This window comes from Ursus americanus, chromosome 16, assembly GCF_024610735.1.
Source record: "Ursus americanus isolate L20-20 chromosome 16, mUrsAme1.1.p, whole genome shotgun sequence".
Lineage (NCBI taxonomy): Eukaryota > Metazoa > Chordata > Mammalia > Carnivora > Ursidae > Ursus > Ursus americanus.
The window spans coordinates 12,304,078-12,329,597 of record NC_142142.1 but is presented as its reverse complement, the minus strand read 5'-3'; the positions used below and the strand labels follow the sequence as shown (position 1 = coordinate 12,329,597).

Genomic DNA, 25,520 nt, shown 5'->3' with positions numbered 1-25,520 from the left:
ACTTACTGATTACAAATGGAAAAATGTACCGTTACCACCATCTTAACCACACGATCAAACATAACCTCACCAGTAACTGGGCAAACTGACTTTACATTGCCTCCAGATATGATACACTGAACACACAACCACCTGTGAAGCATTCATGCCAAGAATGATTAACTTGCATCTAAGCATAATAGAAAAAAATCGGATAAATCTACAAATTGTAGACTGTTCTACAAAACAACTGGCCTGGACACTTCAAAAATACCCATGCCATAAAAGAAACAAAATAGGGAGCAACTGGTTTTTGATGAACAGACTAAAGAAACATGACAGCAGCAGCAACAACAACAAAGTAACATCAAAACAAAATGCAATCCATGACCCTTGACTGGATCTTGCATTGACAAGGAAAGTCACAAAACGTATTATTTTAGCAGAACAATTATAATTTGACTATGGAGTTGATGTTATTTAATACTACATCAATGCTGAATTTCTTGAATATAATTTTATGATTGTGTCTGGCAGAATGGCTTTGCTTTAGTAGATACATGCTGCAGTATTTAGGATTCATATGAAGTATCAAGTGTCACAATGTCAGCAACTTACTTTCAAATGATTCAGCAAAAATAATTACCAAAAAAGGGAGAGGGAGAGGGGCATTGTGTATGGAAATAAAATAAAGTAAATGTTGCAGAATGTTAACAACTGGTGAGTATAGGTTGATGGTATACAAGTGCTTATTCTTTTTTTTTTTTTTTCCAATTTGTTACGTAGGTTTGAAAATTTTCAAAATTTAAAAAAAGGAGAAGAGGTTCAACATTGAAGAAACTCAACACTGGCCTTCTGTTGTCAACCAGGTTTACAAGGTGGATGGGAAAACACAAGCAAAAGCAAACAAACTCAAGAGCTGAAAGGGTTAGGAAAACCTCAGCTCATCCACCTTTCCTTAGGTAGCACTATCCTGAGCACCAGACCCTCTGGTCCGGTCAATTCTACAACCTTCTGATAACTGTGTTCTACTTTATACCCACTGCCTGTATTATATATAAATACAAAACCACAAAACCAACAAAAGTTATAGAGGACATTTTTGAGACTTCAGGGAAATTTGAAGTTAGACTATATATTAGATAATATTATTGTACCAAAGATAATCTTATTTATGATAATGATATTGTAGCTATATAGGAGAATGTTCATGTTCTTAGGAAAGAAATGCTGAAATATGACATCTGACATTTACTCTCAAATGATTCGGGGGGAAGTGTGTGTGTGTGTGTTTGAAGAAAAAAATACGGTAATTGTTATACTTGAAATTATTAGATTGAAGGTGTGGGGAGGGGCACCTGGGTGGGTCGGTCATTAAGCATCTGCCTTTGGCTCAGGGGTGATCCCAGAGTCCTGGGATCGAGCCCCGCATCGGGCTCCTCTGCTGGGAGCCTGCTTCTTCCTCTCCCACTCCCTCTGCTTGTGTTCCTCTCTCACTGGCTGTCTCTCTGTCAAATAAATAAATAAATAAATAAATAAATAAATAAATAAAATCTTTAAAAAATAAAAATAAAAAATAAAGGTGTAGGGGAGGGATACCTGGGTGGCTCAGTCAGTTAAGCATCTGCCTTTGGCTTGGGTCATGATCCTGGGGTCCTGGGATGGAGTCCCGTGTCAGGCTCCCTGCTCAGCCAGGAGCCTGCCTTTCCCTCTGTCCCTCCCCCTGCTTGTGCTTGCTCTCTACTTCTCTCTCTCTCTCACAAATAAATAAATAAAATCTTTTTTTAAAAAAGGGTGTAGGGGAACTTATTGTGCTATCCATACAGGTGTTGTGTAGGTAAACATTTTTCAAAATGAAGAGTTGGAGTAAAGTTTCCACATTTCCTTTAGCTGTCCTTGGGTAATTGGTTTGGCTTTCTCTAACTTTTTTAAAGATTTTATTTATTTATTTATTTGAAGAGGGGGAAGGGGCAGAGGGGCAGGGAGAGAGACAAGCAGACTCCACGCTGACTGCGGAGCCTGATGTGAGGTTCAATCTCACAACCCTGAGATCATGGAGCTGAAACCAAGAGTGGAATGCTTAACCGACTGAACCACCCAGGCTCCCCAGTTTGGCTTTCTTTTAATATTAAACTTGTGTTATATCTTCCGTCTTGACTCCTTTCACCCTAACAAAAGAATATGTAAGTGAATGACCTATGTATGTTTCCACATAGAAAAGTCTTCTCCCATAAGACAATTATTGCTTAAGGACAGAAATGAGCAAGGACAGTATGAGACAGTAGTAAAGTATGGGCTTTAGAGTAGGACTCAGGCTCAAATCTTAGTTCCCAAAATGATTAGTTGCCTGATCCTGGAAAAGCTGTATTTGACCACACCCACAGTAGTTGTTTAATGATTGGTAGAGATTTGGGAGGAGGTAGTAGTATTTAGTATTATTTAACAATAGTAATTAGTATTGTTATTTTAAAGACACTAGATGAGGACAATAGATTTTCTTGGTATTTCCATTATGTAATCATGATAAAATCTGCCCCTTATTTATTTATTTTATTTTTCATTTGTTTGTTTCTTTATTTATTTTAAAGAGAGACAGAGAGCACAAGCGGGAAGGACAGGGAGCGGGAGAAAGAATCCCAAGCAGACTCTGCACCAAGCCTGGAGCCCGAAGTACGGCTCCATTCCACAACCCCAAGATCATGACCCGAGCCGAAACCAAGAGTCGGACACTCCACTGACTGCACCACCTAGGTACCCCCAAATTTCCCCTTTTAAACTAAAAAGGAATCACAATGTGGGGAACCTGGGTGGCTGACTCGGTTAAGCATCCAACTCTTGGTTTCAGCTCAGGTGGTGATCTCAGGGCTGTGGGACTGAGCCCCATGTGGGGCTCCTCGCTCAGCGCTGAGTCTGTTTGTCCCTCTCCCTCCCACTCTCCCTCCCCCCATCCCTTTTCCTCCCTCTCCTCGGGCTCTCTCTCTCTCTCAAATAAATAAAAAATAAAAATCTTAAAAAAAAAAAAGTAATCACAATGTGATTCCTCAGAGGCATGTCACAAGGAATAAAAAAGAAATGTTTAATAATATCTATAATGACAAATTAAATGCAGCAAACATTTATTGAGATCCCACTTTATAGGCACTGTGCTAAGATGCATAGCTCTTGCCATTAGGGAGTTCACTTAATGAGGGAAACAGATACACACTCATTATAATACAGACGGACTGCACAAAATGCTATAAAGGAGGCACAAAGTATTACAGAAACACTGAGAAGACAGTTAGCAGCTTATTCTCATAAGGATTATCAGGAGGGGCTTCATAGAGGGGATAACACAAAGGCTAAGAATTGAAGGAGATGTAAGATTTCATCAGGTATAAAGGGATGCAGGTAATTCCAGGTAAAGGAAATGGTTTTAGTAAAGGTACAAAGGAGTTAAAGATCATGGTACGTTTGTAAGGGAATAAGTATTTGGTATAGAATAACTAGGCCTTCAGGTGTGTTATAAAGTATAGGAGATGTGATTGAAAGGAAATTTTGGAACTGTATCAAGTCCCTACTACAGGCACTGTGGTAGAAGCTTGACAAAGATGAACATAGTTAGTATTCAAAGCAACCCCATGAAATATATTATTTTCCAGGTCCCACCCCCAAGAGATCCTGATTGAGTAGGTGGGGAGAATGGGGGAGATAAAGAACATGCATTTTAAATAAGCACTCTAGGTGATTGTGATGCAAGAGATTCATGAATGACACTGAGAAATACTGACTGAGAGAAAAGAATGAATTTGCATGAAGGCAAGTTGCATACATTAAAAAGATTTATTCTTCCCAACCCATGTCATACTCTTACATCAACCTATGACAAACAGACATTATTATTCTCCTTTTCTAGATGATTAAATTGAGGCACAGAAAGGCTAAATAACTTGTTTAAGGTTACCCAGCTAAAATGTGACAGTGCCTGGACTTATGAATCTAAATGTCTATGACATATCTCAATCTAGAAGCCCTAATATAAATTCAGGTTCAACATACTCCATTTTCTCTACTCAGCCTTTGACCCAAACACAAACACATTTATTCCTGTTCTGGTATACCCAATCTCAATGAACAGCACCACCATGTACCCATTTATCCACGCTAGAATTCTCCCTTGCCTGCTAAATCTAATAAATCACCTTATCCTGTCAATTTCACCTTCTTAATAGTTTTCAACAGTCTCATTTCCACCCACACTACTACTGACTTAACAACAACAGCTTCGTTTATTAAGTGCCTACCTCACATCTAGCACAGAACGTTAATCCTTAGATCAACTCTGTGAAGCAGGCGATGTTATTGTCTCCGTATCAGTGAGGACTCCAGGGCTTCGATTCCATGTACTTCTGTCTCTGTACAGTTGAGTTCTAGACTAACACTCGGCTTTTCCTCTATCTTTCTCAGCTCTTATCCCTCCAACTAGAACCTCTAGTCTTCTAGAATACCTCCTCTTGCTTATCCTACTGACAAATACAACTTTAAAGGTAAAAATTAAACTTCTGGCAACCCTTTCCATTTTCCTATTATCATCAATGGTACCTCCTCAGTTTTTATAGGGTTTTTTATTTTCAGTTTTGTAATGTTTAATCTTAAAGTTTATAAGAGGAATCACAATGTAGTAGGAAGGAATGGGAAATAAAGTTAGAATGTGACCTGGGTTTACCATTTGATTTCATGTTTTTTTTTTTTAGCTCTGTGTCTATGCAAGTTATATAACTTCTCTGTCCTTAATTTTCCTTCAATAAAGGATGAGGTTAATAGTAATATTAATTCATACAGTCCTATGTGGAAAAAGTACACTCTATAGTGTTAAATCCATTTTTGAGGAGGAAAAAATCTCTTCAATGTGGCCCACTCATAAATTAGTACTCCAATATATCTTACGGCTATAATCTGGATAATCTTTGTCAGACACATCAGTCTCCTGCATAGTACCTCAAATGGCTATGCGCTGTCCACTGAATAAGATGTAAACCCGACTCTGCAGACATTCTGTCAACTATCCTCCTGCCTACTCTCACACCTCTCGAGCTTCAGTCTATGAAATAATCCAGTGGAGTCATTTGGTTCACAAGCATTGTGTCTTTGATTCGTCAGCCTTCTCTCATTCTGTCCCTTCTATATCTCAATGCCCTCCCATTCCTTTAACCAATCCGGTATATTCCTTTCTTTAAGATCAATGTTGGTAGCTAAGAAGCAACTAGATGTCTGGACCAAAATGATGAGTGCATGTGATTCAAAACCAAGCATGCACAGAGAGCATGTGCTGGAATTCTCTTTTTCTGTGGAGCCCAATTATGTAGGTATGACTTTTCACTATGCAGTTTATGTAGGTGTGATTGTTTAAAATGTGATAAAGTATAAAACTTGAAAAGTTTCCTTAAACAAAATGCCTACAGGGCACCTGGGTGGCTCAGTCCATTAAGCGTCTCCCTTCGGCTCTGAGTCCCACATCGGGCTCCCTGCTAAGCTCCCTCTCCTCCCCGCTCTCGCTCTCTGTCACTATCTCTGTCTCTCCCAAATAAATGAATAAATAAATAAAATCTTTAAAAAAAATGCCTACAAATGCTGGATAAAAATAAACATCCCTTGAAATGCTTAGCTGAGCTTGCAAAGGAAAGGGAAATACCCAGAGGCCTGGGGCATTTGCCATTCTTACAGTCTTTTTTATTTTTTTTTAATTTTTAACGAGAAATTTTATCATTGGAAGTATATGTCACATAGAACGTGATACTCTAGAGAAAGAGAAATATAAAATCAATTTGTTTACAAATTATATACATTTGGAGTTATACTAATCTAGCCATATGCTAAGATTTTCAATACTCAACTATTTTTTCATTTATGTCATTCATATAATTTCTTTTCTTTTTTTAATTAACATATAATGTATTATTTGTTTCAGGGGTACAGGTCTGTGATTCATCAGTCTTACACAACACCCAGCTCTCACCACAACACATACCCTCCCCAATGTCCATCACCCAGCCACCCCATCCCCTACACCCCCCTCTCCTCCAGCAACCCTCAGTTTGTTTCCTAAGATTAAGAGTCTCTTATGGTTTGTCTCCCTCTCTGGTTTCATCTTTCATCTTGTTTCATTTTGTCCTCTCTTCCCCTATGATCCTCTGCCTTGTTGCTTAAATTCCGCATATCAGTGAGAACATATGATAATTGTCTTTCTCTGATTGACTTATTTTGCTTAGCGTAATACATTCTAGTTCCATCCACGTCATTGCAAATGACAAGATTGCATTTTTTGATGGCTGTGTAATATTCCATTATATATACACCACATCTTCTTTACCCATTTATCTGTTGATGGACATCTGGGCTCTTTCCATAGTTTGGCCATTATGGACATTGCCGCTATAAACATGGGGGTGCAGGTGTCCCTTAGGATCACTACATTTGTATCTTTGGGGTAAATACCCAGTAGTGCAATTGCTGGGTTGTAGGGTAGCTCTATTTTCAACTTTTTGAGGAACCTCCATACTGTTATCCAGAGTGGCTGCACCAGCTTGCATTCCCACCAAAAGTGTAGGAGGGTTCCCCTTTCTCCGCATCCTTGCCAACATCTGTCATTTCCTGACTGGTTAATTTAAGAGACACTCTGAGACTAGGAGGTAAGACTTGAGCAAGGTGGGACGTTGGAACTGTGACAGCCCTCCCAAATGTGCAGAGTGCCCTTCTTAAATCCATCTTCAATGAAAGAATTGACCAAAAAAATCCAGGACAAGGACAAGGAAACCGGTCTGCCTCAGCCAGCTGGGGCCCTGTGTTAGGGAAAAATGCGTCTCCTGAGAATTTATAATCACAAACTTGCCTACACATCACTTTGGGGTTCAAATGTACACTATCAGCCTGATCTGGGAAGCTCCTAGTCAGGAAATTAACTAAAAGTTGTCCCAGACTAAGAGTAATGTAGGATGCCTAGAAGAAACGAATGTAAGTCTTTGACAGGTCAAATGTCAAAAAGGACATAGTCAGACCATTCAGGATGCCCACAGATAAAAAAAAATACTGTCAACCTAGAACACCCAGAAAAATTAGAATTAATAAATGAGAAACTTTTTTGGACAAACAAAAATGGACAGAGTTTGTCAACAGATCCTCACTAAAGGAATTTGCAAAGATGTCAATTAAAAAAGAAAAGAAAAGAAAGAATGAAATTGATCCACAACTGATCCAAATTGCAAGGCGTGATAAGCAAGGAAACTGGTATACATGTGGGTAAATATAAGCAAACACTGATTGTAATGATTAAAAAACAAAGTATCTTAATTAAATGATACAATAAGAAAATATCTACTTTTAAAGGAACGAAATTATTAGATAACAGTAACGTGTAAGATGGAAGGGAAGTGATGAGAGGAAAGTGTACTGAAGTAAAGATAAAAATTCATTTTAGACGATAAGATTCTGTTAGGATGAACTACATGAAATTCCTAAATTCAACTCTTTATAAAATATTGTCAGTCTCATGTGGTTCAACCTAATATACTACAATTTTAAAGATAACCACTAAGCAAATAGACATAAAACACACAGCTTCCAAAAGAAGAGACAAAGATGGAATAAAACCTCAATACAAAAAAAAAGTGGACAACAGATGATACCATTCACATAAAAATTTGAATATGAAGAACAATACAAAATATGGGTGTGGATACAGATAGATATTTGAAAAATATAAAGGAAATTCAGGATACTGCTAAGGGTAGAGAGAAAGAACAAACTTCTAAGATTTTATTTTTAAAGCTGGAATATGAGTACACAGGTATATTATTATTTATAATTTATAATGAATTAAACTTACTATGTTTAATAATACAATTTTTAAAGCCATAAAATTTTTTTTAAAGCCATAAAGTTACAAAGACAAAAAAAAAAAAAATAGAAAACAACAACAACAACCAAAAAACCCAGTATGTAGTGTTTTCCAATTTCTGTGGTGTAAACACTCCCATCATGTTTAAGATACCAATGGACATCACTTGAATGCAGAGTTAATAAGAGATGTACAGTGGCACATATGTAGTGTTTTCACCATACAGATAACAATGGATGTAAATAATTTCAAAAGCATAAAATGTAGAAAAATAATTAGGAATAATGAATTTTAAATATATTACCTATGTCTTAAATGATTTAAGTAAATTTATATAATTTAATTTTCAATAACAGCTATCTAAAAACTGGCTTACAAAATTCCTGAAAATTTAACAATTCTCACAAGGCAGTGAAAGCCATGTCCAGCATAATACTGCATAAGTATGAATCCAAAACAGTCTTTTTTTTTCTTTTCTTTTTTCTTTTCTTTCCTTTCCTTTCCTTTCCTTTTCTTTCTTTCTTTCTTTCTTTCTTTCTTTCTTTCTTTCTTTCTTTCTTTCCCTTCCTTCCTTCCTTCCTTCCTTCCTTCCTTCCTTCCTTCCTTCCTTCCTTTTTCTTTAAGATTTTACTTATTTTTTTGAGAAAAAGAGAGCACAAGCAGGGGAGTGGCAGGCAGAGGGAAAGGGAGAAGCAGGCTCCTGCTGAGCAAGGAGCCCAATGTGAGGCTCAACCCAGGACCCCAGGATCATGACCTGAGCCAAAGGCAGACGCTTAACCAACTGAACTACCCAGGCGCCCCCGAAACAGTTATTTCTGAGTGATATCAGAGAAAATGTTGTGAAGAACCTCTGAAAATCCTCTTCTTCATAAAAGCAATGAGAATAATGGAAGAAGTGTAAAAATAAACTTACTCTGTTCTCTCTGAAACAAAGGTTTCCAGCAATTCAGGGTGTGTTGATTACAAAAAAAAAATCGCTGAAAAGTGAGCTTTGTGCAATTTTAACTTGCCCTATTCCAAGCTACTCTCTATCCCCAGTTCTGTGGTAGCCTTGAAAAGCAACAACCCACAATCACAGTGAAAACCTACCAGCCTGGAAGTCACGCAAGATGCAATAATGGATCAAAACTCCCTCAAACCCCCACTCCCAGAAAACTGTCATTATTTGACCTGTCTGATGGTTCTCTGGACAACCCAACTCATAGGCTGTCTTTATTTGATCTGACTTGGAGTTGCCAGTGTAAATGTCTTCCCCCACCGCCACCCCCAAAGAAATTTGTCCAAAACTATCAGAGACAAATGTTTAACAATGCAGTTGCCTGATGCATTAGACAATAGGGCAAACAAGAGGTCAACCAAAAGACTCAAAAGGGAAAACTGGGAAATAAGATATACATAGAGGGCTTTGAAAAACTCTGATATGAATCTTGGTATTGAAATAGCAATACGCATGTCCAGGGTTGTGCACATGCTCAAGAATGACATGAGAAGGTCCTAAGCTCACCGCTCTGGCTCACCTTGAGACTCAACACAAGCAAGAAATAGGCAGAATTTTAAACAGCCTGGCTGAGTATAGACTACATACCCCAAATTGCATATAGAGCCCTTCTGCAAACACTGGAACACCTACTGGTTGCAGGCATATAAAGAAACCTCTGCCTAATCATTATTTCAGGAAACCATATTCAAAGAACTAAAGGAAAGTATGAGGACAATACCTTAAAAAATAGAGAATATCAATAAAGAGATAATTATTTTTTAAAGGACAAAATAGAAATGCTGGAGTTGAAAAGTACAATAACCAAGTGCAAATTTCACTAAAAAAGCTCAATAGCAGGTAAGAATCAGCAAAACTGAAAAATACATCAGTTGAGATTATCCAATTTGAGAAAAAGGGAAAAAGAATGAAGAAAATGAACAAAACCTCAGATATCTGAGGGACTATCATTTAGCATAGCAATATGCTCATAATGGGTATCACAGGAGAGGAGAGACAGAAGGGGCAGAAAGGATATTTGAAGAATGGCTGAAAATTCCCCAAATTTGATGAAAAACAACAATGTACCTATCCACAAGGTTCAATATATTCCAAGTAGGATAAATTCAAAGTGATTCACGTGTAGGCACACCACAGTGAAACTGTCAAAAGCAAAAGACAAAGAATTCTGAAAGCAACAAGAGAGAAATGACTTGTCAAGTCCAAGGACCTTTAACAGTTGGTTTCTCATTAGTAACCAATGAAGCCAAAAAAGTGGGATGACATATTCAAAGTACTAAAAGAAAAAGACTTTTAATCAAGAATTATGTATCAAGCAAAATTTCAAAACTGAAGGATCAACTTCCACCATTACAGTACGAAGAGCTCCATGATCTGCTCCAAAATGAAAATCATTAAAGGAAACAAAGAAAAACTATAAAAACCCACAAAAAACAAATTTTATACCCCCTTCAATAAAAAAAATTGGAAAAAAGAAACCATTTGGAAAGTATCCTAAGAACAACAAATGAAGAAACATCTCTTCAGGAAAATCTATAAATATTTGGTAGGAAAGGTGAGTATCTGTGGTTTTTCACGAAGACTGCTGCCTGACACCCCCCTCCCCCAACACACACACTCTGCTCCCAGCTAAGTGAGGTGGAGCTCCACTCCAGACTCCTGCAGCCAAGAACACAAAATCGCTTACCCTCTCAGCTACCAGCTGGAAGGCTTTGTTCCTAGGAGAAACAGGACTTAAGTGTTTCTCATCCTGCCCCCAGCTGTCCGTTGCTGAGACTGAGTCCTAAGTGAATGGTCAAGAGGTAGGGGCTCTCTTCTTTCACCCAACCTCTACCTTGAGCATAGCACAATGAGAAACCTGGAGGAAGTATAATACAAGGGAAATGAAGTTCAAACCACAGTGAGATAACATTTCACATCCACCAAGATAATATATAATAAAAACAAAACAAAACAAAAATTCTAAGTGTCAATGAGGAGAGATTTAGAAAAATTGGAACTTTCATAATTCCTAAAATCTAAAATGTAAAACAGTGCATTTGCTTTGGAAAACAATTTGGCACTTCCTCAAAAGATTAAATCTAGAGTTGTCATATGACCAGCATTTTCAAACCTAGGTATATACCTAAGAGAACTAAATGATTCCATTCATAAGAAAAGTCTAGAATAAGCACATCTATAGCTACAGAAAGTAGATTAGGGGAGCCTGGCTGGCTCAGTTGGAAGAGCATGCAACGCTTGATCTCAGGTTGTGAGTTCGAGCCACACATCGGGTATAGAGATTACTTAAAAAAATAAAATCTTAAAAAAAGAAAAGTAGATTAGTAGTTGCACGAGTTGGGGGGAAGAGAAGAAATGGAAGAAAGGGGAGTGACTGCAAATGGTTATGAGGTTTCCTTTTGAGGTGATAATTCTAGAATTCTAATTCTAGAATTAGCACTGATAACTATTGCGCAAGTTTATGCCAACAAAAAGTCCACTGAGTTGCATACTTTAAAAGGGTGAGTTAGGGGCACCTAAGTGGCTCAGTCTGTTAAGCTGCTGCTGCCTTTGGCTTACGTCATGATCCTGGAGTCCCAGGACAGAGCCTGCATGGGGCTCCCTGCTCAGTGGGGAGTCTGCTTCTCCCTCTCCCTCCGCCCCCCCCCCCCCCCCCCGCTTGTGCTTGCTCTCTGTCTGGCTCACTCGCTCTCAAATAAATAAATAAATAAATAAAATCTTTGGGGAAAAAAGGGTGCGTTAATGATATGTGCATTATATCGGGGGGGGGGGGGGAGATAAGAGGAATAGTTACTTTTCACTTGGTCATTATGGCTTAGGAGGTTGGAAATCACTTGGTCAGCCTTAAGCAGTTTCAACCAAACACTGATAGCTTACCTCAGTTCCTGTTTCTCTCCAATCCCAAGCCCGACTTCCCCCTGGCCACACTTTGCAGTCCTTATAGGTTTTAGCAGAGCCTTGTACTTTCATTTGCCCCCATGACAGGGAAGCAATTTCAGGGGAGGACATAAGGAACTTAATTGAATTCTGAAATTAGAAGAAAAATATATAAAATAAGTTATGAAGTAAGGTTGAAACAACTCCAAAATACAGGAGCTATACTATATACAAAACTGTATTTAAAAATACAATACTATATGCAGAATGCCATAAACCCTGGTCCGCTATGAATTAAGAAGCATCTTTGTCCTTTATGTGGTTGTGACTTCTTCTCTAGAGGTCTAAAAAGTAAAATGTTAACTTTTGGGATCCTGAGTTATTTAACCATGGACACTAGATACTACATTACTTCTCAGACTCCAGCTGGAATTCTTGATATTTTTTGAGAGATAAAATTAAAAGATTTACTTCAGCATGATGGATTGAGGAGGTTGACACATCCTTTCTCCAGACAGCAAGTATAAAGCTGGATAAACCTTTCAAAATAATAACTTGATACTCTAGAAATAATAATAAAGGCATACTACAAGCTGAGAAACACTTATTTATGAAAACCACTGAATTTCGGAGGACAGTAACATGGCTTGTTGTTCCTGCCCGGGATTACTGTCATGCCCCTAATCAGTTCAGTTGGCACAGAGATTCAACTTGGTTGAGGCAGGATATGAAAATCAACAACAGTCCTGTTGCTTTGGCCAAAGGAGGCTTGACTGATTGAGAGTATTATAAATTAAACTGGTGATCTTGGTGGCAAGCAAACACGGATGGCAGGTGGCTCTGCTTCCCTGCTATTGTGGGCCTGTTTGGAGCAAGCAATGGATTTGCAGAGTAGGCAGGGCTTTAACAGGAATTTCTCAGAGCTGACATAGCCATAGCGGGCTTGATAAGCTCTCCACATATCCGGAGTGGACCAAATGCTGTGAGTGTATTATCAAAGACAAAAACCGAGGAAGCCTAAATCACACAAACATTCTGGGCCCCTAGAGCCAACAGCACATGCAAAATCGAGAAGCAAGATGGCTCAAGAGGACTTAGAACAATGTAAAAGCAAGGCAAGAAATGAAAACATTCTAAACATTGCATGTACTCCTCAGTGGACACACTGACCCACCAGTAGAGAGTGAAAGTCTTACTGGCTTCAGGTATTTGAACAGTCTTTCTTTGACTGAACACTGAGCTATACAGACACAGAGGAGACCCCTAGGAAACCAAGCTTGAAAAAGAGCAAGAATAAAAATTAAAGGGGCGCCTGGCTGACTCAGTTGGAAGAGCCTGTGACTCTTGATCTCGGGGTCATAAGTTCAAGCCCATGTTAGGTGCAGAGATTACAAAAATAAATAAATAAGTAAATAAATGAATAAATAAACAAAATATAAATATAATAATAATAATAATAAACTTTTAGAAGATGAATAAAAATTAAAAACAGATCCTAATGGCCACACATTGCGTGGGAGATAGAACTGACAGATTTAGTCTAGGCAAGTGACTAAGTGCAAACAAAGAATAACATGCAGGGGGGGAATCAGAATCCAGACTTTCTGCAATATACTATCTAAAATATTCAGCTTTGAACAAAAAATTATAAGACATGCAAAGAAACAGGGGCACTTGGGTGGCTTAGTCAGTTAAGCGTCTGCCTTCAGCTCAGGTCATGGTCCCAGGGTCCTGGGATCGAGCCCCAAGTCAGGCTCCCTGCTCAGCAGGGAGTCTGCTTCTCCCTCTGCCCCTTGCCCTGCTCGTGCTCTGTCACTCTATCAAATAAATAAAATCTTTAAACAAAGAAACAAAAAATATGAACCATACTCATCAACTGAAACTGTATCTAAGTGTTTCCATATGTTTGATTTAGCAAAGATTTCAAAGAGATTATTATAAACACATTCAAAGAATAAAGAAATCATTATAAAGAATGAAAGAAAATTATGAAGACAATAATTTAATTCATATAGAATTGCAATAAAGAGAAAGAGATTTAAAAAAAGAATCATAGAAATTCAAGTATTTATAAGTAAAATAACTAAAAGATTAATTGTAATAGTTTCTCTACAGAGAAACAGAACCAGTAGATTATGCGGACTATGAGATTTATTTCAAGGAAGTGTCTCATGCACTTGTGGCGAGTGGCCAGTCCAAAATGTCTAGGCAGTTTGGCAGGCTGCTAACTCTTGGGCAGAAGTTGTCATTCCAGTAACAATTACAATCGTTTCAATTTTATAGTACAATTGTACAAACAATAATTACTATTATTTATTCTCCCTCAAGGAAACCTCAGCTTTGCTTTTAAGGCCTTTCAAGTGATTGGATGAGACTTACCTAGAATATCGAGGACAATCTCCTTTATTTAAAAGTCAACTGACTGTATATGTTAACATCCACAAAACACCATCACAGCAACACTTAGATTAGCATTTGACTGAATAACTGGGTACTGTAGTCTAGCCAAGTTGACATATAAAACTAACCATCACAGTCCACCCCTTGTCAATTCGGCACCTATGTATATAAGTCCTTAAACCATACTTAATCTCCAAATAAACACATTAGCAAAGTGATATTTCTGCCTAACATTAATAACTACTAATTCAGCTTTAAATGCTGAATATCTATTTTTAAATAAAAAAAATTTTTTAAAGATTTTATTTCTTTATTTGACAGAGAGAAAGAGACAGTGAGAAAGGGAACACAAGCAGGGGGAGTGGCAGAGGGAGAAGCAGGCTTCTTGCTGAGCAGGGAGCCCGGTGCGGGGCTTGATCCAGGACCCTGGGATCATGAACTGAGCCGAAGGCAGATGCTTAACGACTGAGCCACCCAGGCACCCCTAAATATCCATTTTTAAAATACATAGCAAAGTACATAAACGCACTGTTTTAGGTGGTATGGGAGGAAGATAAAAATTTATAAGACATGATTCCTGTTCTTAGGAACTAATATTACCCTAGAGGAGAGAAGACATACAAATAACTGTAATTTTTTAAGGTAGTTTTTAAAAATATGAAGTAACTTTTGAAAAGTGGTGTAAGAGAAGTATAATGAGTTGTTATGAATGTTGAGAAAGATTTCTGTGTTAGTCTTCTAAAGCTTCCATAACAAAATATGGCAGACTGAGTGGCTTAAAAAAAACCCAGAAATGTTCTCACAGTCTCGTGGCTGGAAGTCCAAGATCAAGGTGCCAGCAGGATGTGTGGTGAGACCTCTCTTCCTGGCTTGCAGATGGATTCCTCCTTCCTTTTTTTGTTTTTCCTTTTTCCTTTTTTCCCCCATATGGCCTTTATTCTGTGTATTAGCACTCTTGGTGCCTTTCTTAGCCTTCTGTTGGGGGAGGGACAAAGGGGGTTCACATTCCTAATTCAATCTTTTTACTAGTTATAATTCCACTCAGATTTTCTTGAGTTTCAATAGTTTTTGTTGTTTTAGGAATTTGTTCATTTCCTTTAGATTATCTAATTTGTAGGCATACAGTTATTTATGCTGTTCCTTTTTAATCCTTTTAAAATTACTATAGATAGTGATGTCCCCTTGTTCATTTCAGATTTTAGTTACTTGACTTTTCTATTTTCATTTTGGCTAGTCTAGCTAAAGATGTGCCAATTTTGTGGTTATTTTCAAAGAATTTTCAAATCAATTTTTTGATTTGTTGCTTTTCTCTATTTTTCTGTTCTCTATTTCATTAATATCTATGCTAATCTTTATTATTTCCTTCCTTCTATTTATTTTGTGTTTAGTTTTTATTTTTTCTCCAGTTTTTAAAAAAAGATTTTATTGGGCGCCTGGGTGGCACAGCGGTTAAGCATCTGCCTTCGGTTCAGGGCGTGATCCCGGCATTCTGGGATCGAGTCCCACATCGGGCTCCTCCGCTATGAGCCTGCTTCTTCCTCTCCCACTCCCCCTGCTTGTGTTCCCTCTCTCGCTGGCTGTCTCTCTGTCACATAAATAAATAAAATCTTTAAAAAAAAAAAAAGATTTTATTTATTTGAGAGAGAGACAGTGGGCGAGAACACGAGCAGAGGGGAGAGGGAGAGGCAGGCTTTCCGCTGAGCAGGAAGCCCGATGTGGGGCTCGATCACAGGACCCTGAGATCACAACCCAAGCCGAAGGCAGATACTTAACCGACTGAGCTACCCAGGTGCCACACTTTTTTTCAGTTTTTTAAATTGGAAAGTTAGATTATTGATTTGAAATAATCTTTTTTAATACAAGTATTTACATACAGCTGTATATTTCTCTTTAAGGATTGCTTTAGGTGCATCCCTTAAGCTTCGATATTTTATGTTTTCATTTTTATCTATCTAAAAGTATTTTCTCATTTTCCTTGAGATTTCTTCTTTGAACCATTGATTATTTGGGTGTGTGTCACTTACAATATCCACATATAAATGAATTTTCCAAATTTTCTTGTTTTTGAATCTGGTCTAACTCCATGTTTGGAGAACATATTTGGCATCATTTCAACACTTTAAAATTTGTTGAGACTTCTTTTTTATGCCCTAGCACATGGTTAATCTTGGAGAACTTTCCATGTGCTCTTGAGAAAAATGTTTATTTATATTGTCATGCAGTGTCCGTAGATGTTTGTTAGGTCTAGTTATTTTATAGTATTGTTCAAGCCTATCTTTTTCCTAGTTTTCCTCGATGACCATTACTGAAAGCAGAGTATTGAATTCTCCAAGCAGTATTGTTGAATTCTCTATTTCTCTTTTCAATTCTGTCAGTTTTTGCTTCATGTATATTAGGCCTCTTGATGCACTGACTCCTTGTGTTTTGTTTTTTTTTAAGATTTTATTTATTTATTTGAGAATGAGAGAGAGTGAGAGAGAGCACAAGTGGGGAGAAGAGGGAGAAGCAGGCTCCCTGCTGTGGGGCTCAATTCCAGGACCCTGAGATCATGATCAGAGCTGAAGGCAGCCACTTAACAGACTGAGCCACCCAGGCACACTCTCCTTGTGGTTTTGATAAACCTTTAGTTTTAAGAATGAAGCACTCATCTATGGAACATAAGAAGTAGGAAGATCGGTAGGAGAAGAAAGGGATAAAGAAAGGGGGGGGTAATCAGAAGGGGGAATGAAGCATGAGAGACTATGGACTCTGAGAAACAAACTGAGGGCTTCAGAGGGGAGGGGGTGGGGGAATGGGATAGGCTGGTGATGGGTAGTAAGGAGGGCACGTATTGCGTGGTGCACTGGGTGTTATGCGCAACTAATGAATCATCGAACTTTACATCAAAAACCAGGGATGTACTGTACGGTGACTAACATAATATAATAAAAAATATTATTATTAAAAAAAAAAGAATGAAGCACTGACCTTTGTATCTCTACTTGTAGGAGTAAAGCATTGACCTAGGCTAATGCATTGAGTACATTCTACTTTCACTTTCTACACTGGTTATGCTGGCTGAATGGTTGACTATGTGAGCTGAGATGTACCAATCAGCATCAGTTTGGGGACTTTTCTGGCGAAATTCTGAGATACTGAGGCTAGGATGGATAGAATATAGAAGAGTACCTTAAAACTACCAGTACCAGAAGGGAAATCCGTCTGAAAATTCAGCCCATGCATAGGAAAATAACACAGAGAGACATACTAAGAGAGTTACCACCTGATCAGACCATACCTCAAGCATGAGCTAACACTGGTCTTTTCAATTACATAAGGTAATAAATTTCCTTTATTGTTTAAGTCTGTTTGTCTTTTACTTGCAACTTAAAGATTTTGACACAACTTATCTTAATGATTTACCAGCTATCCAAATGTCATCCTTTTTTTAAAGATTTTATTTATTTATTTGAGAGAGAGAGAGCAAGCAAGAGAGTGAGCACGAGGGGAAGGTATGGGAACGGCAGAGGGAGAGGGAGAAGCAGCTCTCCGCCAGCAGGCAGGCTGACGTAGGGCTCATACCAGGACTCTAGGATCATGCCCTGAACCTAAGGCAGACGCTTAATCGACTGAGCCACCCAGGCGCCCCCCCCAATGTCATCTCAATAGTATTGAAGAAATACTTTTGCAACCTAGTTCTGCTTGGCACTTGGAGAATTGATGTTTCCGACATATCATAAAATTTTACTAAACGAAAAATATACAATAACTACTGTAGTCATGCTTAGATGTCATCTAGGAGTATGGAGTTAAAACAGAAATTTTACCCAATAATATCTGTTTCCTTTGTCATAATGAAGTGATAAAGATCTCATTTGTTCATTCATCCAGACATTCATTCATTCATTTTCCTCCACATGTAAAGCTAAGGGAATGTGTTTCAAACTCTTTGTCTAAACCACAGCAACAAATACATTTTATATCATAACACACACACATGCAAACATACTTATTTCGTATGTGTTTCTTACAATATACTTATCATACTTATCCTTATTTTATGTGATACACTATTTTCTGTTCTGTTTTTTTAGCACCCCCTTTTTTTAGTACTGTTCTATTTTTATTTTTTCATTTTTAATATGATTTTGGTCTTGATCCACCAAATTGATTTTAAAATCAACTAATGGGCCTTGACGGACAGTTTTAAAAAATTACTGTAGGCTAAGGCTATATTCAAAATAAATAATGAGGGCAGCATGTGCACTGGCCACATCAAAATGGGAGTGGAATGCTGGAATAGGGTCTGCTGTGTCTGTATTGAATGTTCAGTTGCTGGGAGTTATTAGAAAGAGAGTGGGGCAGCCAGTGTGCCAGGGATTACTTAGGAGGCTCACTCAGGGCCGGGGTTCTTCTGCAATTAGCAGGTGAGTACAGTATCTTAATATCTTAACAGCCACTATAACCTTTTTAGTCTACATTAGTGAATATTATTAGTCTTTGCTTACAAGATACCAAACTGCATAATGCAATCCCTGCCCTCAATTATCTAATGGTAAAGTTAAAACATGTAAACACATAGCAACAATATGAGGTGTAATACATTTTAATATCAGCAGTTTCCTAAACTTTTTTAGTAAAAAATCTTTATTCCACCAGAGAAATTAGTCTCAGCCACTCTTTTAAGAGACTAGACTAATGCATAACTCTTAAAAAAAAAGATGGTAAGACACTTCTAAAAGTGCTTTCTTCAATGACTAGAATTCTGCTGCAACACAGAATTTGATTATCATTAGGAAAAGAAAAAAAAGGCTGGTTTAAATCTTATTTTTATTACAACTTCTCTTTCTTTTTGTATATTTTCTTATTAAACTATCTCGAACACAGATTCCTATTTCTGTTGACACTTAATAACTTTTTCTCTACATATAACATATATACACACACACATCTAGATGTATTAACTGTTTAAAAAGTGAACTCTAGGGGCACCTGGGTGGCTCAGTTGGTTGAGTGTCTTGACTTTGGATTTCGGCTCAGGTCAAGATCTCAGGGTCCTGAGATGGATCCCCACATTGTGGGCTCTCTGCTCAGCCGGGAGTCTGCTTCTCTCCTTTTCTCTCTCCCTCTACCCCTCCCCCTGTGCACATATGTGCTCTTTCTCTCTCAAATAATAAATCTGAAAAAAAAAAAGTGAACTTTAAACAAACTGATGTAAATTCGCTCATGACTGATTAGGAATTCCCCAAATTGGCTACACAACTAAATCTAATTCACCTCAATATACATTTACCAGGCTTACAGTATCTGTTAAAAAATATGTGTAACAAATGCAAAGATTGTATGTTGTGGAGACAAATACATATTAGTTATTCTGTTGCAAGGCAAACTTATCAATGCAATTTGGGATAATTGAGGGATAAGCCATTAAATTTTAAAATTGAAGCACAGTTACATTCTGCTAATTGCACAGATATTGTTTAGAATTCAACGAGTTTTATAAATGGGGGCACCTGGGTGGCTCAGTGGGTTAAGCGTCTGCCCTCAGCTCAGGTGGTGATCCTGGGGTCCTGGGACAGAGCCCCATATCAGGCTCTCTGCTACGCGGGGTGCCTGCTTCTCCCTCTCCCTCTGCCTGCCCCTCCCCCTGCTTGTACTCTCTCTCTCTGTGTCAAATAAATAAAATCTTAAAAAAAAAAAAGATTTTGACAAATGTATAAACTTGCCAGTCAAGATATGGAAAGTATCCAGAAACTTGCCTTGTGTACGTTTCTAGTCACTCTCTTTCAACGCTCAAAAGAAACTGCTAATTTGATTTCTATTCCCCTGGATTAGACAATCATATTGCTGGAATTGTATAGTACCTGTTTTTTGTGTCTGTCTTCTTTCACTCAGCAGGTTTTGAGATTCACTCATGTTGTAGTACCAAGTATATATTAGTATGAATACTAGTCTGTTACAAGAATCAATCACAATTTATTCATCCATTCTTCCGTTGATGAACATTTGGGTTGTTTCAGATTTTTTAGTATTTTGAATAAACTAACCATTAATTTTCAATGAGCAAGTTTTCTCTTTTCCCTAATAGGATGCAAAATATGAACCATCTTAATAAATCTCTTAATCATAAACAAAGTTAGACTGAGTGTAGGTAATTTAATGCTTGTTCGAAGGCTTCTTCATGGCAGTAGCAATAAATTACAGATTTTTTTAAAGGCTACTCTATCTTTATATTCTGGTCTGATGTATATAACTCAGTCAATTAACTACCTAAACTGGGATTAGACTCTTGTAACCCACAACTTCTCTGGGTCCAGAAAGCCAAAAAGAGATGGTGTCGTTAAGAATGTTTATTTTCTTTTCAAAAACAGACTTAGTGAAGGTATGAGCTAAATCTTTTTCTTATCTTTTGGGTGGATATAACTTTCTGATGCCCAAGGACTTTGTTCCCATGCCAATCTGGATTAGAAAAGGGAGAAACTCTAACCTTATTTATCAGTTTCTCTTTGAGTAACAGTGTGAGGATTGAGAAAAGAAAACTATAGTATAAGGCTTTCTTTTAGTATGTTATTTTACAACCTATGGACGAGTAGGAGGTGAGGAGCTGGAATAGCTAAAGTGAAGACCTAGAAAGGAATGGGTGGAGGTAAGGGTTACAAAATGATATAATTAAAACTTCATTTGGTTGAAAGGTCTTTCTATAAAAGTTCCTTCACAAGGTCCTTTCTCTGCTTCATAAAGATGTAATTTTATTTAATACTGTGTATCTGCTCTTTATTTAAGTTCAATTAAATACGATTTTATCAAGATTTTTTGTATCTTTCTGCAAAACTGTGGTTAACAATGTGTTCTAGGTCAGATTTTTCTTAAACTGGGGTCTTCAAGTCCCCAGGTCTAGAGATACATACTTGGCAGTCTAATAGTTCTACCAATGTTTTAATTTAGACTTGTGTTTAAGCAGTATTGCTTAAAACAGTATTTTAGTACACATTAAATGAAAACTTCTCTTTTGCTATAAGTCACAACCATAGACATTTTCCTAATGTAAGACTTTACTTTTTTTGTTTTACTTTTTTTATTGTGGTAAAATATATATAAAATAGAATTTACTTTTTTTTTAAAAAGATTTTATTTAATTATTTGAGAGAGAGAGAGAGAGAAAGAGACAGAGAGCACAAGAAGGGGGAGAGGCAGGCAGAGGGAGAAGCAGGCTCCCCGCTGAGCAAGGAGCCTGATGTGGGACTCAATCCCAGGACCCTGGGATCATGACCTGAGCTGAAGGCAGACGCTTCACCAACTGAGCCACCCAGGCTTCCCTAAAATTTACTCTTTTAACCATTTTTAAGTGTATAGTTCAGTGGCGTGAAGTACATTCACATTGTTATGTTGACTTTAATTTCTCACAGCAGTATTTCTTAAAATGAAATTTTCAAGAGTATTTGAGAAATTTCAAAAAAACACACTTTTTTCCCTTTAAAAAGAGTTTGTGGGGCACCTGCATGGCTCGGTTAGTTAAGCGCCTGCCTTTGGCTCAGGTCATGATCTCTGGGTCCGGGGATCCAGCCCCTTGTCTGACTCCCTGCTCAGGAGGGAATCTGCTTCTCTCTCTCCCTCTGTCACTCGCCCTGCTTGTGCTCTCCCTGTCAAATAAAATCTTTTAAAAAATTAAAAAAATAAAAAGAGTTTGTATATTACTCAGGATTAGGAGTCAGTATTCTAGGTTATAAATTCTACTTACAATATGGATTTTTTTCTCTTTTTTAAAATTTCTATTTTTGAGAGAGAGAGGGAGAGCATGCCTGAGCAGGGAGGGGCAGAGGGAGAACGAGCAAGAGAATCTTAAGCAGGTTCTAGACTCATTGCAGAGCCCAAAGCGGGGTTCAATTCCAACGACCCTGAAATCAAGAGTTGGAGACTTAACTGACTGAGCCACTTAGGCACCCCTAGATTTTTTTTCTCTCTTGATAAAAAAGAATATTTTCTCTTTAGCTAATGAGAATGATATAGACCATTACGTTTTTTTCATAGAAATACAGAACAAAATTCAATTAATTGTAAGCATTTTCTCTGTTCCCAATAAAATTTCATAAAATTTCCAATTTTACATGGGTTATATTATACCTTGTTTCAAATTCTTTTTTAGTAGGTACTATGTAAGTTTTAACATTTTTTAAAAAGATTTTATTTATTTGACAGAGAAAGAGGAAGAGAGAGAGCACACAAGTAGGGGGGAGGAGGAGAGGGAAAGGGAAAAGCAGACTGCCGTCTGAGCAGGGAGCCAGATGAGAGGGCTCTATTCCAGGACCCCGAGATCATGATCTGAGCCCAAGGCAGGCACTTAACCAACTGAGCCACTCAGGCATCCCCTAACATTTTTTTTTTTACTTTTTTTTTTTTTTTGAAGTAGGCTTCAAGACCACCATGGAGCCCAATGCCAGGCTTGAACTCAGGACCCTGACATCAAGACTTGAGCTGATAATCAAGAGTGAGATGCATAACTGACTGAACCACCCAGACACCTCAGTACTATGTAAGTTTAAGCTCGCTGAAAATTCTGGCTCAAAGTAGTAGGCTATATAAATTACAGCTGAATTCATCTAGATTTTACAAATTCCTTTGTTAAGTAATAGCAACTAACGTTTTAAAAATCATTACAATGAATGTGCCTGGGCATCGTGCTGATGAATTTACTGTGACTAGCTAGTAAAACCCTATTATGTAAGTATTATTATCATCTCCCTTTCACAGAGGTTCAAAGAACTGAAGGATCTTCTACAATGACCTGAAGCACTTTTGTTAGGACCCAAGTATGGCTGACTTCCAAAGCTCAGGCTTCTAATCGTAATGCACCTTGCATCCCAAGTTGCACATTATACTTTGCATGATTGATGGTTTTCTGAGATTCTTTGTGGGAGAATGTTCACTGCTGTCCTGTCAGTTCTCTTAGTGGAGTCCTAGCCCACCCTCTGACCCTGGTCCCCCTGTAAAGTCTCGTCCCATTAGATCCTCGTGCCTCAAAAGTCCATTCCCCTCACATCCTGTCAACCACAGCAGGGCCTTGTCCCCTCATACCTTGGTCTGCCTGAAGAGCTGGTCCCTTCAGACCTTGACCTTCTACCAGGCCCCAATTCCTCAGACAGGTGTTACGAGCATAGCCGTTCCCTCAGGCTCTCGCCCCCCCCCCAGAGCCCTCAGACCCTGTTTTCCAGCACAGCTGCGATTCTTGTACCCCAGTAGACAGCAATATCCCTCAGTAAAGCTTCGTAGGCACTTACCCTTACAAAGGTCCCATCCCAACCTCTAATTAAGGGCACTCCTCTACCTTTCCCCTTCCCAAACTTCTCCCACAATCGTGCTTTTTTTTCTATTCTCCCCTGTTTCTGCTTCTTAACACGCTCCCCAACCCCCCACCATCTGGTGGCCGGTTTCAGTTCCCGGAATCCCCCCAAAACTCACCCAACGTCCTCTCAGTAGAGCTGCGATCCCAAACGGCTCCGCGCTTTACCTCTCACCTCGGTTCTTTCGGGCCCTCTCTGCCGGGCGCTCCCCCCACTCGCCCCGCCCCGAAAGCCCCTTTCAGCCAGTCGTCGCCCGAAACTCCTCCCCCTCCAAGGCTATTGGCCACCTCTCCTGAAAAGTCCCGCCTCTTCAGCGTCCAGTCCTCCTCCCTGCCCCGCTTCCCTTGTTTTCATTCCCCCTGTCACACGAGGCTGTGGCAAACCCAAGGTGGGAGGGGCGAAGTAGACGGAGGGAAGGGGGGACTGAGGGAAGGAGGGGCGGAAAGAGGGCGGAAAGTGAAAGGCATAGAGCGCCTCTCTTTCCCCCGTCTGACTCAGTTCTCGACTGCTCCGAGCAGCCGTTGTATTGTGGGATCGCGGCGCGGTGCCGGAGACGCTCGGATCCACAGGGGCGCTCACTCACTAGCGCCTCCTGTTGTTCGTAAGGCTGCCCTGCCATTCCTCGGCACCCAACTCCCTCCACTCCCCCCCCATCGCCTCCTCCTCCATCCTCCAGTTCAAAATGGCGGCGGCGGCGGCAGCAGCGGCGGCCGCGATGGCTCCTCCGGGCTGCCCGGGTTCGTGCCCCAACTTCGCCGTAGTGTGCTCTTTCTTGGAGCGCTACGGGCCGCTGCTCGACCTTCCTGAGTTGCCGTTTCCCGAGCTGGAGCGGGTGCTGCAGGCGCCGCCGCCGGACGTCGGCAGTGGAGAAGGTAAGAGAGGGGCCCGAACGCCCGGCGGGAAGCGGCCCTGGCACGCTCCTTCTCTCCGCTCTTTACGGACATCCCGGGCCTCCGCGGCTCTGCCCTTCCCCTGGGGCGCAGCTCCGCCCGGCCCGGCTTCTCCGCCCAGCCCCCAGGGTCTTGGGCAGTGGGGAGGCGGGGCAGAGACCCCCTAGGGCCACTGGGCCTGGCGCGGAGCAGAGGTGGGGGGGCGTCGCGGGCTAGGTGTGGGCTGGGGACGTGGAGTGGTCATTGTGCTGGTCCGCGGCCCCTGGGACTGTTCCCCGGCGGCAGGGGCCGGTCCTCCACCCCTTCTCCCCCTGGGTGGCGGGGGAAGGGGAGCGCAGGTTCCGGCCAGCTTTGCGCTTTTCTCCTCCTCCTCTCCCTTGCTTCTTCCCCTCCTCCCACCATCCTCCCCACCATCTCGGGGGAGGCTGGGCTCATCTTCTCGGGGCGCCCCTTTCTCTCCTTCCACCTGGGTGGGCGGGGGCCAGCGGACACTTCAGCTCTCCCTCCCTCTAGTGGGAACTCCCCCGGGAGAGTCGCTCGCGTCTCTCTTCCCTTCCCCTCGAGGGCAGATTTAACCCCCAAAACTCCTTTCTCAGAGTAGGGAGGTTTGCTCCTCCCCCATGGGAGGGGGTCCTCCTCCGTTCTCGCTTTGGGGGTCGAAGTCGGTTCAGCTTCTCCACTTTGGAGGGTAGAGGGTTAATTTTTCCTCCCCCCCCCCATAGTTTTCCTCCTCCCTCTCCCCACCTCCCCCCAAATAATAGAAAAGCATCTCCCCACTTTTCTAATCCCTTCCCCCTTCATCTTGGCAGCAGAGCATAGGGGAAGAAGTCGCCCTCCCATTTGCAGGGTGGGGTGGGGTGGTTAGTATGTAGGCTGGAGGAGGGGCTCAGACGGAGGGGGAAACAGTTGAAGAAGGTGCTTGTTGCTCATGTTTCTCTCTCTGGTGCTGCTGGTCTATTATTGGTGTTCGCAAGTGGTGCTCCTTCCACATAAGGCCACCGCGCGGGTGCAGGGCGCATGCTCTGCCCGGCCCCATTGAAACTTCCTGCTGCTGCTGCTGCCGCTGCCGCTGCTGCTGCTGGTTCTTTCGCTGGAGCATCTCAGCGCTATGCCTGCTGCCTCCAGCCCTTACACTGATCGCGTACACTCACCCCTTATTTGTTCCGGATCCATGTCTCTCCTTGCCT

The 25,520-nt window shown here is 40.1% G+C and overlaps 2 protein-coding genes across 3 annotated transcripts in view; one reads left to right on the top strand and one right to left on the bottom strand.

The window, feature by feature from the left end:
- Positions 1 to 23,707, bottom strand: part of AAMDC (adipogenesis associated Mth938 domain containing) — a 38,191-nt gene extending 14,484 nt beyond the window's left edge. The window contains exons 1-2 of the mRNA XM_045816180.2: positions 23,562 to 23,707; positions 11,727 to 11,876 (exon numbers count right to left, since the gene is read on the bottom strand). Coding sequence (XP_045672136.1) covers positions 11,727 to 11,858 — 132 coding nt within the window. The 5' untranslated portion in view covers positions 11,859 to 11,876; positions 23,562 to 23,707. The remainder of the gene's footprint in view (positions 1 to 11,726; positions 11,877 to 23,561) is intronic.
- A 194-nt stretch (positions 23,708 to 23,901) lies between these two features.
- RSF1 (remodeling and spacing factor 1) overlaps positions 23,902 to 25,520 on the top strand; it is a 140,509-nt gene continuing 138,890 nt past the window's right edge. The window contains exon 1 of one of the 2 annotated variants that reach the window (XM_045816177.2): positions 23,902 to 24,315. In XM_045816177.2, the coding sequence (XP_045672133.1) occupies positions 24,126 to 24,315 (190 nt within the window). In that variant the 5' untranslated portion in view covers positions 23,902 to 24,125. The remainder of the gene's footprint in view (positions 24,316 to 25,520) is intronic. The other variant, XM_045816176.2, reaches the window with a different exon arrangement.